We start from the raw sequence: 15,635 nt of genomic DNA on the forward strand, positions 1-15,635 counted from the left end.
AACCACGCAGGCAGTGAACGGTACAGGCGCAGGCCCTCAGGCAGCTGCAGCACAGCAACCTGGCTTGTTTAATCCGCCCAGCTGCAGTGCCGGCCGCTGTGGGAGCTGAGCTTCTCCCGGGCTCTGCTTCCCTCTGCTGGAGGAGCCCTGCTGCTGGCAGGGAGGTGAGGCCGGGCCAGGAGGGGGGTGCTGCCCCCGGTGGCATCGGGCCCTGGAACCAGCAGCCCCTGGTAAAACTCAGGCTCCGACCCAGGGCTCCCAGGCAGGTCTCAGACAGCTTTGGGGGCTCCCTCACGTGGCACGCTCAGCCCAGCTCAGAACCAGGACACGGCCGCAAGCAGTCACAAGCGGTTTATTCTTTTCAGAGAGCTGGGGGTAAGGGGGGGGGGGGAGGAGACCAGCGGGCTGCATCCCCCCCCTGCCCTCCAGCAGGTGCTGCCCATACACATGCAGCCGGTGAGTGGCACAGAGCACAGGCTCGCGCACCAGCCAGCGGGGCCCGGGGGAAACGCACTTGGAAGCCACAAAAAATAATGGTGGGGGAGGTCAACTGTGGTAGCAGCAGAGAGAAAACCCCAGGGAGAAGATCCCAAGGCACGGTGCTAAGCAGAGCGAGGGCCATCAGTGTCTCCCAGGGAGCCCCAGACGAGGACCACTGGGGGTGGGAAGGGTGGCACAGCAGGGCTCAGGGCACGGGCTCCCATCCCACCAGGGGGACCGACTGGAAGGGACCACAGCCTCCTCTCAAAGATGCTATCAAGCACGAGTGGTGACAGAACATCGAATGCTGCAAAAACCTCATGCACGCACCTGTTCCCCCCTACACACCCCCACACAGCGCAGCCCAGGCAGGAAAACCTCCCCCCTCCGCGGGCAGAGCCCCCAGGTGGGCTCACAGGTTGGGGACGGGAGGCGGCCCCGCGGCCAGCTGCGCTCCCCTCCTGCCTAGCCCACCAGCTTGTTCCACGGGACGGTGCTGAAGAAGGAGTGGGACTTGAGCTTGGCGATTCCGCCGCCGCCAGCGCCCAAACGCCGCTTGGGGTTGTGCTGCAGGAGCTGCAGGGAAAAGACAGGAGGGGAGCTGGGAGAGCTGGGAGCGCTGGGAAAGCTGCCCAGGGTGGGCTTCGGCCAGCCTCCGGCCCCGTCCTCCCTCCCAAGCCCCTCACCTGGGTGAGCAGCGACGCGGCCGCCAGGCTGAGCCCCTCCGGCAGGTGCAGCTGGGTGTGAGGGTGAATCCCCGACGGGTGGCTTTGGGACAGCGGCTGCAAGTGGCGGAGGGTGATGGTGAGCAGCGGCACTGACTAGGGCAGTAACACCCTGCCGAGCCTTCGTCACCACCCAACCCCATCCCGGCACGGCAGGATGTGAAATCAAGGCTCTTGGCACCTAAAGACCATACACAAGCACCAGGAGCTGCACTCCTGGAGCAATGGGGTGTGGACAGGAGCTCTTGCAGCACGGTGTCACCTCTGTCCCCCCATCCCAGTGCTGCGCAGCGCCTCTGCCTCTTACCACTCCTGTCAGCAGCTCGTACAGCAGCGACCCGAAGCTCCAGCAGTCGGCTGCTTCTGTTGGCTCAGCGATCCCCCCAACTTCTGCAGAGAGAGAGAGACAGAGAGGGACTGGGGCTGGAGGCAGGCAGGGGACCTGAGCAGCCCCATACCAGGCTGGTCTCGCTGCATGCAGAAGGTCCGCCACCCTGGTCGGTGGCACTGGGCAGAAGGCAGGGGACACGTGCCTTACCTGGGGCACTGTACAGCTCCTCCAGCGCCTGGCTGCAGCACTGAGGTGCCACCTCTGTCCACTGGCCGAAGAAGGTGAGACGGACGTGACCTGCAGAGCAGCACCAAAGAGGTTAGGACAAAACTGGTGAGGGTGGTGGGAGCACAAAGCCAAGCCCCAGCCCCTCAACTGGCGACACGCCCTCGGGGGGGACAGCCAGGACACTGCTTGTTGTTGTTGTTGTTGTTTCCTAGGTGTTTTGTATCGCTCCAGTTTGCCCCAGCCCTTGCCAGCCGACCAGGACCTCTTCAGCTTGTGCTGCAAGTGGTGCCCATGGCTTGAAGAGATGGGCAGGCTCAAGGAGACCCTGGGGGCACAAGTACAAGCAGGGGAAAAACAGCAATCCCACTAACCTCAGGCACAGCTCGGCTGCTCTCAGCTGCCCCGTGCTGGGATTTCCCAGGCAGCCAGCCCCACATGGGAGCAGAAGCAGCACATTCCTGCAGCTACGCTCCCTCCGCAGGGACATCTCTCATAATAACCTCTTGGAAGTCGCAGCTGGGACCACACTTCCAGGCTCAGAAACATCCAAACATCCCCAGCTTCCCACCCTCTCCCGCAGCAGGCTCAGGAAAGCCTGAGCCCCCTGGAAATGGGACAAGCAGCCGTCTCCCAGCCCAGAGGCCAGCCTCCCCCTCGAGGTGGCCACCTTGGCCACCACCTACCGGCCGTGTCCAGCAGCAGGTTCCTGGGGTTGAGGTCCCGGCACAACACACCCTGTTGGTGAAGCCCCTCTAGGGCCAAGAGGATTTCTGCTGCCCACAGCTGCACCTGCTCCTCCTTCACGGCCCAAGCTCTCCGGCCGTGCCCCCAGGAGGCCGGAGCCCTGCGGAGTCCCCAGGAGGCCGCAGAGCGGCTGCAGGTCAGGCTCACCCCCTGCCGGGGCTCCTGCAGGGCTGGGTCAAGCTGCCGCCGACCCGAGGAGGAGGGCAGGAGGGGCTCGGCCACTTGCTGAGGCAGGGGCTCCCCTCTCCCAGCCTTGGGCACGGGGGTGGGCATCGGGGGCAGCCTTTCACCACCCAGCGGCCTGGGATCGTGCCGGGGGACTGCTCTCGCCGACACGCAGCCCCCGGCCTCGCCGGCAGTTACAGAGTCCCGGGGGTAGGCGACCAGCCCCCGGTGGTCACAGTGGCTGGGGCCTTTGGTGGATGCTGCTGGCTCGATGGGGCCTTGGCTGCTCCCCGGGGCGCTTCCCTCACCGTCCTCTCTGCTGCGGGCCCTCGGGGCCGGGGCGGCTTTGGAATGCAGGGAGCCAGAGCCGTGGGGAGGGCCCTGCTGGGCACGGTACTTGGCACGCAGGTGAGACCACAGCGTCTCCCCTGGAAAGCAGAGAAAAAAAAGTGATGGGGCAGAAAGTGCACCAGGTCCCACCCGCAGACACTGCCCCTGTGGGCACAGGCCGCGGCCCACCCGCTCAGGACATCACCCGGCCTTAAAGTCTCCTGCAGTACTCCTTACTGCTGCAGTAAAGCTCAAGTTCACACGGAACGCTCCCCAGCCCTACAACCACAGCGTCCCCAACTCCATCGCCGCCCAGCACAGGACCCAGCACGGCAAAGGTTCATTGCCCCTTCTTTAGCGGCTCCTTGTGGCAAGCCTCCACCTGGTCGCTCTTCTTCACCGGGATCTGGGCAAGCTCAGGGCTTGCCTCCTTGCTCAGACAGCAGGTAAACTGTGATGTTGTACCCAAGCCCTTTGTGCTCCCTGCCCTTCATCCCCTGATCCTCCATCTCCTCTCTTTGGTCTGATCTTAAAATCCACTATGGCCTCTTCTTTTGTAACCATGTAATGTTTTACGAAGGTCTTGCCAAAAGACTCTCTTGTTCTACAACATCCAAGTGAACTACCTCACTCGGTTTCTCCTTTCCAACACTTTTCTGTCACAGCCAAACAACACCAATAAAGCAGAGAGGTTTTTCTTTTCAAGATGCTGGACCACATCAACTTCCCTACAACAAGGCATGGCTGTATGACCATTCCCTCCCATGGGACACAGCGATCCCCGGAGCTAGTTTCCATATTACACTCCCTGCCCTCCCAGCCTCCTCCTTCTAGGTCTCCACAGACCCATTTCTAGGTTACTTCCTCAGTCAGCTCTTATCAAATCCCCAATAAAGCTGAGCAGCAACTCCCACAAAGTCTCCAAGCCCTGGCACCAGCCACCCTTCTGAGAAGTTTTTGTGCTGTCGCTAGAAAAAAAAACAGTCCTAAACCACTGGGAGAAACCTACCTGACACTATAAAATAGGTAAGAGCAGGATGTGCCACGGACAGGAGGCAGTGCTGTCCCCGCTCACCTTGCACGTGCTCCAGGTGGAGGAAGATGGAGTCCTCGCTCGCGTAGTAGCACAGCAGCTTGACCATGAAGGGGACGCCATGAGGGATGATGGTCTGTCGCTCACGGGTCTCAACGTGGGATTTGGGGAGGCTCTGAGGAGGTACAGGTAGAGGCGGGTTACAGCACGGAAAGGGCTGGGATTTCCTGGGACCAGGCAGGGCAGGAGGCCAGCCAGAACAGCTGCGGGTCCCACGCTGTGGAAACCTGCAGCTCGCGGCAGTATGTCTGTCTGTCCATCCAGCTGTGACAGCACAGGGCTCTGCAAAGCTCCTGCAGTGCAGCACAGGGCACAGGGACACTTCCTCCCGCCACAGCGGCCTTCCCCCTCGCTTCCAGCGGGACTCCACCACACCACCTCTACACTCCCCCTGGAAATGGTGCTTCTCCATCATGCCAGAGCCTTGCCAGTGGCTAAACAAGTCTTATTCTTACACACAGCTAGTTCTAAGGGCACTGGAAAACGCCCTGCCACCTGTACTGAGCACACCGCCACCAGTTTCGGACCCAGATGAACAAGGGTGTTGGGCTCGGGTTGCCCCGTTACAAGGCCGCGGCCCAGCGGAGAAACACACGAATGAACAAGGAGAACCTCTTCCCTTCTGGTAACAGAAGGTGGCTGAGGGAGGCGAGTGCACAAAAATAGCAGATCACAGAGGTCCTAGAGGAAGTTTGTTGTTCATAAAGCTTCTTTTTGCTGAGCTGCATAGAAAAGGAGCTAGGGAATATTCACCACACGGCCCTATCGGCTGCAAGACACCTCCTGCCCCAAGGTCATGCACAGGGGATGGAGGCAGATCACAGAATCGCAGAATGGCTGGGCTTGGAAGGGACCTTAAAGATCACCTAACTCCAATGCCCCTGCCATGGGCAGGGATGCCACCCTCTAGATCAGGTTGCCCAAGGCCCCATCCAGCCTGGCCTTGTACTCCTCTAGGGATGGGGCATCCACAGCTTCTCTGGGCAACCTGTTCCAGTGCCTCACCGCCCTTACAGTGAAGAATTTCCTCCTAATGATGAGGAAGCTGATGAGCTGTGAAACCATAAACACCCACCTTCAGGATAAAGGTCCCTCCAGTGGCTGGATCCTGGACTATCTGCACCTGCGAGCAGCATACACAGAGCTGTTCAGATGCGGTGACCCCTGACACGCAGCCTACAGGAATAACCCCAGGGACGTGACTCTGCAGCACATCAACCCTGACAAGCCGCCACGCGAGGGGAACAGCAGAGGGGAGCAATGTGCCAGTGCACGTATGGAGACAGTAAGCCTGGCATCTTCGCTCCAAGATCACGAACGACTAACTAGCTTCTTCGTTTAGGTAGCTGGTCTGCTGCTGAAGTCTGGGTTATCTGCAGGAATCCACCACCACCACAGTGCCTAGCCATCAAGCGTGATCCCATACATGGGAAAGACCTGGATGCCGCAGCTTCCTCATAAGTATCCTGGGAGCTTTCGTAAGCAAAAGCAAAGGGGAAATTAACGGACTTCCCAGCTAACAAAGTTTCTGGCACCCTCCCCTGTGAATTTTCCTTGGTGGGAATGGTGTGGATGGAGACCCTCACGTTCCTTGGTGAGCCGTCACCCCCGTCCCAGCTGCCAGGACCCGCCGCGTCACGCTTCCCGTGGTGCGTCCCCAGCCTCAGCCCTCCAGCTCCCTGTCGAGCCCGTACCTTATCAATCACTCCCACCACCTTACACCGCCTCAGGTTTTCCACCGCCGCGCTCAGCGTCCTGATGGGCCGCAAGCGAAGGCTGCTGTAACCCTGCGAGGCAGCGCGAGGAGAGGGCGAGGGGATCAGAATCATTAGGGTTGGAAAGGTTGGTTTGTTAGGTCAGAGGTTGGACTAGGTCACCCTGGAGGTCCCTCCCAACCTAGACGATCCTGTGAAAAGCCCTCCAAGATCACCTGGTCCAACCACCCCTACCACCACCGTCACCCACTAACCACGTCCCCAAGCGCCACCTCCAACCTTCCCACGGGCACCCCCAGGGACGGCGTCTCCACCACCTTCCCCGGGCTCCAAGCGCCCCTTTCGGCCCCCGACCCCGCCTCGCCGCCCCGGCCGCTCACCGTGCCCGCGGGGCCGCCGTCGCCCAGGCCGCGCTGGAGGTGGCAGGTGAAGATCTCCTCGGCGCGCCGCAGGTACTGCGCCACCTTCCTCCGCACCGCCTCGCCCCGCTCCTTGTTGGGGTCCGCTGCGGGCGGCGGGCGTCAGGGGACCGCCGCCGACCCCCGCACCCCCCCACACCCCCCCCCCCGCGCCCCGGCCGCCCCGCACCCTGCACGCCGCGCAGCAGCACGTCCACGCCGTTCTGGTAGTGGGCGAAGGCCTCCTCGTAGTCCTCGCTCACGTCGCGCTCCAGCGCCAGCCGCAGCTGCCGCGCCGCCTCCAGCAGGTAGTCCCGCCGCCCGCCGCCCGCCTCCCGCCACGGCCTCAGCATGGCCGCGGGCAGCGGGGCGCCGGGGGGAGGCGCGGGGCCGCCGATCGGGCATCGCCCCTCGCCCCCCCCCCCCCCCGCCCCGGCCGGCCGGCCCCGGTACCGGGAGCCCGCCCCGGCGCGGCGCCGATTGGCCGCGGGTGAGCTCATCCCGCGCCGCGGGGACGCGCCCGGCACCGGGCACCCGCAGGGCGGGGCCGCGGGGCCGAGCCCGCCCCGGCTTCGCACCTGGAAGGGGGGCAAATGGCGGCGCCCCCCGGGCACGGCCCGTGCCTGCTGTGGGACCGGGCTCGGCGGCCTCCCTGCGCCTGCAGAGCCCCTGCGAGGGGAGAGCCCGGTCCGCAGCGGGGGCTCACGGGGAGCAGGGCTCGGTGTGGGCAACGCTGGGTTCACTCGGTCCCCGGGGGGGCTGAAAATGCCTCGAACTCACCGGAAGCTGCTAACGCCAGCAAGCAGAAAGCTCGCACGGTTCCCTCGCATCCTCATGAAGCTGTCAGCAAAATCTTTAACATCATCTCCCCGGGCTGGTCTCCCCAGCACCGTACCAGGTGCACCCCCAAAATACACGATGATTTCGGTCCTGCGGCAGCCCGGAGCCCAGCTGATGTTTTGCCTTCCCTCCAACCCTTTATAAACCCTCCTGCCCAAGCCCTTCTCTTAAAGCCTTGTTAAACAAACCTTTGCCCCGCAGCACCGGGAGGAGCGGTGAGCCCGGGGACGCCGATAACCCAGCGGGGGTCCTGCTGCTCCCCAAGGGCATCACCAGGCTGACCTCCATCTGGGCTCCCAACCATGAGGTCAGCAGCAAGGTCCCGGGGAGAAAAACGAACCATAGGACCCAGCTCTGGGTGATTTTGCCCTCTGTCTCCTTGCCTGCCCGTGCGATGCTGCCCCAGCTGCTCCTCCAGCGGGCTGCAGCAGCAGAGCTGCACCGAGGCCACCCGAAACACCAGCAGCTCTCAGGAAACACAGCAGCATTGCATGAGGATGCAAAACACTCTAAGTCACAGGTAATAGAGATATTTTGTTTTTAACCCTAATGACCACGCTCAGCAGGTTTTTAATTAATTATCACCCTCATTTTTATGTAGTTTTCTTATTGTAGGTGTAACGCTACCGTGGTGAAACTTTTACTGTTACAAATGCAGAAGCCATCACAGCCATCCCTCACGTGCTGCTCGCGGTTCTTGTTATCCTACAAGCACAACCAGACAGGCTGAAAGGAGGCGAACCAGCCCAGACCAGGGCCCCAGCTCGGTGCAAAGTGTCAGACAGTGCCAAACCTGGGGGAAGCTGCTTTGAACCCCAATTCCTGCTATAGCAGGCCCTTCCCAGAGCCGTTAGAGCTTCTTCCTGCTGTTACCCCAGGTGGGACAAACTGCATTTCTCCCTGGCCGATGGCAACAGCTAAGCCTTTGCACATCTTCCTACCCAGGCTTCTGCTTCACGCCTGGAAAAATAAACCTTGGCTGTGTTTTGCTAGGACCTACTGAAAGGCTGGATGAGTTCAGGAGCCAGCCCCGCATCCGAGAAGGTGGCGCTGGGTGCAGGACCAGCCCTGGGGGCACCGGTGCCATGGGCGTCCCAGGGGGGTGCTGGTGCCCCAACTTGTCCTTTGGATCTGTGCACTGCAGGAGGGGATGGAGGAGCAGGGGGTGCATTCAGCAGCCAGATCCAGCCCTCCCACGGCAGGAGTGGAAAAACAAGAAGTCCCCAAGGCGCTGCTTAAGGCAAGCGGGGACAAGGGCTGGGGCTGTCCCTGGACCTGGCTGAGCTGTGGTGGCCATCGCAGCCCACGGGAGGAGCTCAGGGCTGTGCAAAAAGCCCACCCAGCCCTGCCCACAGCCACCCCAGGGAGGGACAGCAGCCCCCCTGCATGCCCCAGGACACTGCCAACAACAAGTGGTGCCCCCGTGCCAGCTGGATAACCTTTAGTGGGGCATTTCTTGGGTGGGAAAGCCCACGGGCAGCCTGCTCCCCTTGCATCAGCCCTCAGCAAGGCAGACGGGCTGGGGTTAGAGCAGGAAGGGGCTGGGGAGCAGAGGGAGGTTCCAGCCACACACACCAGCGTGAAGAAGCGGGGCAGCTCCCTCCCCAGAGTGGGTCCCAGGACCCCAGGTCACCCACCTCCAGCATCACACCATGGATGGGACGGGGCGCTGCAGGAGCAGTGCGGGGACCACCACAGCCCGGGTACCCCTGGGGAAGCGCCCTGCAGCTGCTGGAAAGGAGAGGAGCACTCACCCGGCCAGCTCCTGGGTCTGCCCCCAGCTTTTATTGAGAAGGGGGAGGCTATGATGAGGATATGAGTACGTGAAGGGCCACAGCACCCCAGCTCCCTCCCCGTGCCCACCAGGAGGCCTCCCCAGGCAAGCTCCCCACCCACCCTGGCACCCTCCTGAGCTGCTCCGTGCCAAGCTGGGAGCGATGCAGCCCTGCCTGTCCCGGCTGTCCCTCCTCCCCCCTGCCCGGCAGGACAGAGCAGTTCCGTGGCTGCAGCCCTGCTTGCCCCCACCCCATGCCACCCCCAGCAGCACATCCACCAGCTCCGTTCCTCGTGGCCCCCAGGACGCCCTTCAGCACTGAAGTGCGGCTCCAGCTCCTCATCCTCCTTCAAGGGTCCTTTAGTCCTGCTGCAACCGGTGCAGACAGGGCGAGGGAGTCCTTGGCTCCAGGGCCAAGCAAGAGTCCCGTCGGCTCCTTCCCGCTGCGGACCTGCTCCCCGGCACAGTTGCTCCCCAGCCACCGTCACTCAGCTCCGCACGTCCCCCGCGCCGGGCAGGAATGAGACTGGATCAGGCCCCGGAGGCAGGAGCGAGGCCGGGGGCAGAGCGGAGGCTACCTGCGCGGCATGCCACATCTGCAAGGGGAGCACACGCGGGGTCAGCACCACCGGGGTCGCCCCCCGCTGCCCCCCAGGCCCCTCCCTCCCCACCAACCCGCAGGAAGGGATCGCAAGAAGCGGGGCTTCATGGGGAGGAGGGGGCTGCGGGGTTGTAGACGCTGGCAGAGCACTGAGCAGCGAGCTTCGGACAACGCGGGGAGTGCAACAGGGAAGTGCCAGCCCCGGGCTCCGTCCCCTGCAAGTGTCTGGCCTGCACGGCCTCAGCAGGCTGTTTGAGGGAGTCGGCAGAACATAACGTGGGTAAGGCTGGGAGTAACCCAAACAGCAGCTAGCCAAGGACTGCAGTAAGGACACGGCTGGCAGCAAAAGGAGGCTGAAACGGGAAACTCATGGGTCAAAAACCCAGCAGTCTGTGAAGGCAATATAGCCACGCACAGCCAAGTGACGCCCTCCATCCTGGGTGGGACTGGCCAGCTTTGAGCATCTCAGCCTGAAGACCACCAAGCATCTATCAAGCCCCCAGTGAGTGGGTGATTCCCCAGCCACCTGCTGTCCCCTCCGTCCTGCTCTTCCCTGCAGCAACCCATCACTACTCACAGCACCAGATAAAGACCTAAAAACTTGCTGTTCCCTGCAAAGCGAACTCAGAAGGCACCAGCCACACCTGCCCCTGCTCACTTACAGCTCACAGTCTTTACGTCTCTTCTTGTCTCCTCTTCTCTTACCTCGGCCCTTGGGTCTCCTCCTTCAAAAGGAAAGCAGCACAAGAGAGGCTGACGCATGGGCAATGAGGCCACAGCCCCGGGCGGCAGCGCCACCCCCAGTGCCACTTACCTCCCCAGCCTCACCAGGTCCTGCCGCGGCCTGCGGGGAGAGCAGAGGTGTTACGTGGTCAGTGCCATCCGGTGAGCTGCTGCGGGGTGTTGACGCACCTCAGCGCGCAGCTCACCGTGTTTAACTTGTGCTTAAAGCAGACCCAGTGACTTCTTCCACCCAGACTTTGGTGCCTCCCCTGGGGGCTGTGCCATTTTGCCCATGAGGACAGGAAGCACAGGCTCAGTTTTTAGCTGCTCTCAGTGACAGCTTTCACCACTCAGCTGGTCAAAGACGACGCAGGGCCCCAGGTAACACATGGGATTGGCTTCAGAGTCTCAGCAGTGGCTGTCTGACACCAGCCACAACATACTTGGCTCAGGCATCCCCTACAGGAGCCAAGGCCAGGACATCCACCCCGCTTCCGCTAAACTTAATAAGGGGAGCCACAGAAGTGTTGAAGGCTGCTTAATGAGAAGACAAAAGGTGCTGCAGATGCAAGAAGCCTACATGAATCCAAAGGCGGGCTGCACAAGCATTTGAGAAAGTTCCCCTGGGAGTTACCCGAGGTAGGAAACCCACAACAGGCTCAGGAAATTCCCTGCACGGAAAACAGCTGGAAGCAGGGGGAAGCAGCACACGTGCTTCTTCCCGCTCCTCCTTACGCACCCACTGACGGATGGCCCCGGAGCCAGCGCGGAGCCGGACGGCCCTTGGGTCTGCTCCAGCACGGCCGCCTGCACAGCAGGGGAATACCGACGCGGGGATCCTCACGCTCTTCCAGGCAAGCCTCACGTCTGACAGCTGCCCAGCAGGACTCACACTCCCCAGCTTTCACAATACTCCAGAAATGTACACCCCAAATCCCCATGCCCAGATGGGGCAGCCTGCCCCACAAGCACCCAGGACAACAGAGATGAGGGAGGGCTCCCAACACGGCCAAGGTGCCCCCAGCACATCCCTGTCCCACTCTGCCTCCCCGCAGAGGGGCGGCAGGCGAGCCGGCAGGCTCGCACCGACACAGAACGAGCCCTACCTGCACTCACACTTCTTGTGCTCGGTGAACGACATCTCCACGTAGGGTGCCTCCCCGTTGGGCTTTATCTTCAGGAGCTGAAAGAGGAACAAAGGTTACCTCCCGGACAGCGCAGGATGGCGTCCACCCCAGCCCCTCGGCCAGACACGTGTCAGACCCGGTCCTCGGCACCACAGACCCCACCTCCACGGGCACTGCAGCTCAGGAGGCTCTGCTCCCACCGCCCTGCATCTTGGGTCTGTAATCTAAATCCCCTAGTCGTGGGATTTCCCAGCCTTAGAGCAGATTTTCCTGTCTCTGCTTTAGTGGAGACCTTTCACATATTTGACTGCTTTGTGCATCTTCCTTCTCTGAAGGAAATATCCCCCCCAGCCCTGTTTTCCAGGCCATTCCTGCTGCTGCCTCCTCCTGCCGCCTTTCCCACCGCACCCAGCCTGGAGTCGGTACCACGGTGCCTCCCCAGCCCAGGGGCACAGGATTTGCCCTGCCACGTGTCAGTCCAGAGCCCAGCCCGAAGGTCAGGCTGGACATCCAGGGGCTTCACTGTGAGTGTTCATCCATGCTGTGATCCACGCTAACCCCACAGAAGTGCCTGGCATCAGCACGCCACGTGTGGAGGGGAGCCCAGCAAGAGCTCAGAACATTGCCTTCTTCATCACTTCAGACTTTTGCTCTGCTTAAGTCAAGACTTTTTACTTCGGAACTCCTACCCTCCCTTTCCAACATGCTTTCAATCTCTGCAGGATCAAACTTGCTGGTGATTTCTTGCAGGCTCTCTCTAGTCCCTCACCCCCAGCACAGCAGCAGCAGGTTGATGCCAGCAGAGCAGCGCAGGGGCTGCAGAGCGAGGGCAGGGGCTGTGCAGCACACTGGGAAGAGCCAACACAGCTTGCTCACAGCCCAAAGTTCCCCTCCCCACTTCGTACAGCTCCCATAACAGGGCTGGAAGCACAGCACACACAGCCCCTTGTGCTCACCCTCTCCCCATTGCACGCTTGCTGCCTGCGCCACCACAGCCATCTCCCGGCACATGAGAGCAATCACGCTGCCGGCTTTCCCCTGTGATTCCAGGGCTTTGTCCCCAAAGCAGGGGGAATCACAAGCAACAGGGACACCCCAGCCCCACAGGGACAGCCTGGAAAGGTGACAGCAGCCAGGAAGTTGGACTGCGCACCGAGGAGAGGGCAGGGAAGCAGGGACGGAGGTCGGTACCACCAGAGGTCTCACCCTGCCTCAGGGACAAGCCCAGAGAGCAGGCAGAGGGACCCTTCTGGCTGGGCATGTGCTCAAGTGCTCTGCTGTCCGTGCTGCGGCAACATCTTGAGGATGTGAGGCTGCAGGTTTAACCTCCCGGCGCTGTCTGGGAGCCCACCACCACCCCCAGCCCCCCAGAGGCGGCGCTTACCTGCATGGTGACCGTGCTGGTCTCCACGGGGACACAGCGGAGCCCCTCATCCCCGCAGCACCCCCCGCAGCGCTGCAGGGCGACGCAGGAGGGTCTGAAGATGTACTCCACCTCGTTGGGGAACTCGGCAATGACATCCACCAGCTGCTCCAGTGGCCGGCAGAAACTGCGATTCCAGATCTCCTTAAAGGTCAGGACTGCAAGAGACCGGGGGGGCTCTAAGGAGGTGCCCCGGGGAGGGTGGACCCCGGCCGAGCCCCTGATGAGGTGTACCCATTGCAGGGGATGGGACGGCACAGGGGCAGCTGCGATGGGGTCATGCAACCACCGCGGGGCACAGGGATGTAGAGGACCCCTTGTACCCCAATGTGCCCATCGCCACGCTGCTGTGGGGGCTCACACAGCCACCAGGACCCCCCGAGGGGCTCTGCCAGCTCCGTCCCCTCCATCCCCTCCGTGGCCAGGCTGCGCTGCCGGCTTGTAAGGAGCGGGACCCCGCCGCGCACGGGGAAAACAGCCCCGGGGCTCCGAGAACCGACGCTGCCGCCTGCTCCCCGGCGGGATCCCCCCCGGTCCGACCGGGGACCCCCACCCTCGGGCTTCGGGCGGGCAGATAACGGCCCCGGGGCACCGGAGCCGCCCCCCGTAGCCCTCTCCCACCCCGGGCACCGGCTGCCGCCCGCTGCCAACTCACCGGGCGCCTCCGCGCTGGCTGTCCCCCGCGCCTCCGGGGCCTGCAGGGGGGAAAGGCGGGCGCTGGCGGGGGGCGGCACGGGGGGGGACCCCGCCGCCACGACCCCCGGCGCCTCCCCGACCCCCGGTCTCGGTCCCGCTCCCCCCCCCCACCCCGGTCCTCACCGGGGCGGGCGGCGCCCCCAGCGCCCCGGCCAGCAGCAGCCGCAGGAAGGCTCCGAGCAGCCGCATCGCCGCTCCGCCACCGGCCGGCCTCAGCGCCGCCGCCGCCGCCGCGCCGCCCCCCCCGGCATGTCGCCCCGCCGCCACCGGGACACCGGGGTACGGGTACGGGTAAGGGCACCGGCACCGCTCCGCCGCCGCCGCCGCCGGGCCATGGGAGCGCGCCCCGCTCCGCCGCCCCTATTTCACCGCCGCCGCTCCGCCCCCGGGGCGGGAGCAGGTGCCCGGCCCCGACGGCCACGGGGACGGCCGGTGCCGCCGGGAGCCGCCGAGCAGCCCCGCCTGCAGCCCCCCCGCCTCTCCCGGCACGGCTCGGCACGGCCTCCAGCCCTTTCCCCCCCCCCCGCCCTCCCCGGTCTGGTCCGGCTCTCGCAGCCCCCGGGGGGTTTGCAGCCCCCCAGCCCCGCGGGCACGGCCCGGTCCTGCCCGCACGGGGGTCCCCGGGGAGCGGGCAGAGCCCAGCGGGATCTGCAGCCTGGCTGTGGAGCCTCTGCCTGGAGCGGGTCTGGGGGAGGCCGGGCCAAACCCCGCTGCTGGGAGTAAACCCAAAGGAGCTCTGTGGCCTTTTCTGTGCTATTTTTAAGTGCCGGTGGCCAGGAGAGCTGGGGCTGCGGGAGGTGGGAAGGGAAGGGGTGCCAGCGGGCAACACGATCCCCCGTGGGCCGCAGGTCCCGGGGAAATAACGGGCTCTGCGTCCCTGCCAGGCTTCACGTCTCCGTCCTCCCGGGAGGGCAGGGAGGCTGCTGCAGGGCTTCCCTGCCCACCTCTGTGTGGGGTCTGTCCCTGTGGCGCAGGGACAGCACTGGCTCGTTCCCAGCCCCATGCGGTCTGTCCGCAGGATGAGGGACACGCCGGTGGCCTGTCCCCAGCCCCCTGGGGCCACGCAGGTGGTGCTGGCTCAGGCGTCAGCAGGCGTTGGGCTCCGTCTGGAGCATCTGCACATTGGTACCGCTGGGCACGTGAGAAAGCCGCAGGATCTGGTCCTGGCAAAGAGCAGGGAGATGCTGCAGAGATAAGCACACAGAAAGCCCCGGCGCGGCCGGGGGGCTGGGTGCACTGGAGTTCATCACTCAGCAGCACTCGGTGCCTGACCGAGCTCCTGCCCCCGGCCGGGCAGCAAGGAGCTGGTGACATCCCTGCTGTGATGTCCCCTGCTGTCTGTGCTCCCCCTCTGCTGCCCCACAGACCCTCTTGGCCAAGGGCACCCCCTCCTCCCCAGTGACAGTTTTGGGGTGGGGGGTGAAGGGAGCGTTTCCTCCTGCCCCGAGCGGTAGCTGCTGCCAGCTTGCTGGAAGGACAGAATCCTGTTATTGCAGAGACCGTGACCACGCAGGGCCTCCCGCCTGTCCTTGCAGGAAGGTCCCCTGGGGCCACCTCTCAGACACAAGGCCAGCCTCTGGCGCTGGAGCAAAGGGCTCTCCCCCAGGAGCCGTGTGGCTGGGGAGACCAGCCCTTAATTGCCGAGTGCAATCCTGTTCCTGGTCTGAAGCTATTTCCTCAGAGGCCTTGGGCAGAGTTTACATTCCTGGGATGAGCATCCCCTTTCTAGGCAGCACGCAGCAGAGACAGGAGCAGAGAAATAATATTTGGACGCGGGTAACCTGTGACCGGCAATGTCCTCCTGTGGATGGGAGAAACATCCAGCTGGCCGGGGCCGCGCCGCTCGCGCTCCACGCTGCCCAGCTGCAGGACAGGGCTGGGCGCTGATGCTATAAATGTGCCCTGGTGTCTCTCACGCTGCCTCCCACGAGGGTCCGGAGCCACGCACTTTGGGAACGGGAGACGGACGGGGCTCAGGGGACTGGCCGGGGACAGAAGGCACACGGAGACATTTCCTGACAGGACAGATGTGGCGGCCGCAGGCCGAGAGCCTCAGCTCGAATGGGTGCCTGTGCCACCTCCCTGCTCTGCTCACAGGGCTGGGCAGGGAGGCGAGTGGGATTTCTGCTTCATTTCTGTGGGGATTTCTGGCGGCTCAGCGGGGGACAGCCGCTTTGTGGCCCCGCTGGGATGAGGGCTCGCCCTCCAGGCCTTGCCCACCTTCTGGGGAGGCGCACGGGCT

General features: G+C 63.7%; 2 protein-coding genes across 3 annotated transcripts; both read right to left on the reverse strand.

Moving 5' to 3' along the window:
• Positions 1-347: 347 nt before the first annotated feature.
• Positions 348-6,562, reverse strand: RPS6KL1 (ribosomal protein S6 kinase like 1). The gene is made up of 10 exons (XM_035539255.1): positions 6,400-6,562; positions 6,192-6,316; positions 5,791-5,883; positions 5,172-5,219; positions 4,079-4,211; positions 2,448-3,101; positions 1,744-1,833; positions 1,513-1,595; positions 1,167-1,262; positions 348-1,056 (listed from the first exon to the last, which is right to left on the reverse strand). The coding sequence occupies exons 1-10, from the start codon at positions 6,560-6,562 to the stop codon at positions 946-948; spliced, it is 1,596 nt and encodes a 531-aa protein (XP_035395148.1). The 3' UTR covers positions 348-945.
• Positions 6,563-7,645: 1,083 nt separating this feature from the next.
• Positions 7,646-13,722, reverse strand: PGF (placental growth factor). Of its 2 annotated transcripts, none has more exons than XM_035539496.2 (7): positions 13,517-13,722; positions 13,353-13,392; positions 12,659-12,855; positions 11,254-11,330; positions 10,239-10,268; positions 10,130-10,149; positions 7,646-9,419 (listed from the first exon to the last, which is right to left on the reverse strand). In XM_035539496.2, exons 1-7 carry the CDS (start codon positions 13,580-13,582, stop codon positions 9,355-9,357), a joined length of 495 nt encoding a protein of 164 aa, XP_035395389.1. In that variant the 5' UTR covers positions 13,583-13,722; the 3' UTR covers positions 7,646-9,354. The 2 variants fall into 2 exon arrangements, with proteins under 2 accessions (XP_035395389.1, XP_035395388.1); XM_035539495.2 differs by having other exon boundaries at positions 10,087-10,149.
• Positions 13,723-15,635: the final 1,913 nt, after the last annotated feature.

The sequence above is a fragment of the Cygnus atratus genome, chromosome 5, assembly GCF_013377495.2.
Source record: "Cygnus atratus isolate AKBS03 ecotype Queensland, Australia chromosome 5, CAtr_DNAZoo_HiC_assembly, whole genome shotgun sequence".
NCBI lineage: Eukaryota > Metazoa > Chordata > Aves > Anseriformes > Anatidae > Cygnus > Cygnus atratus.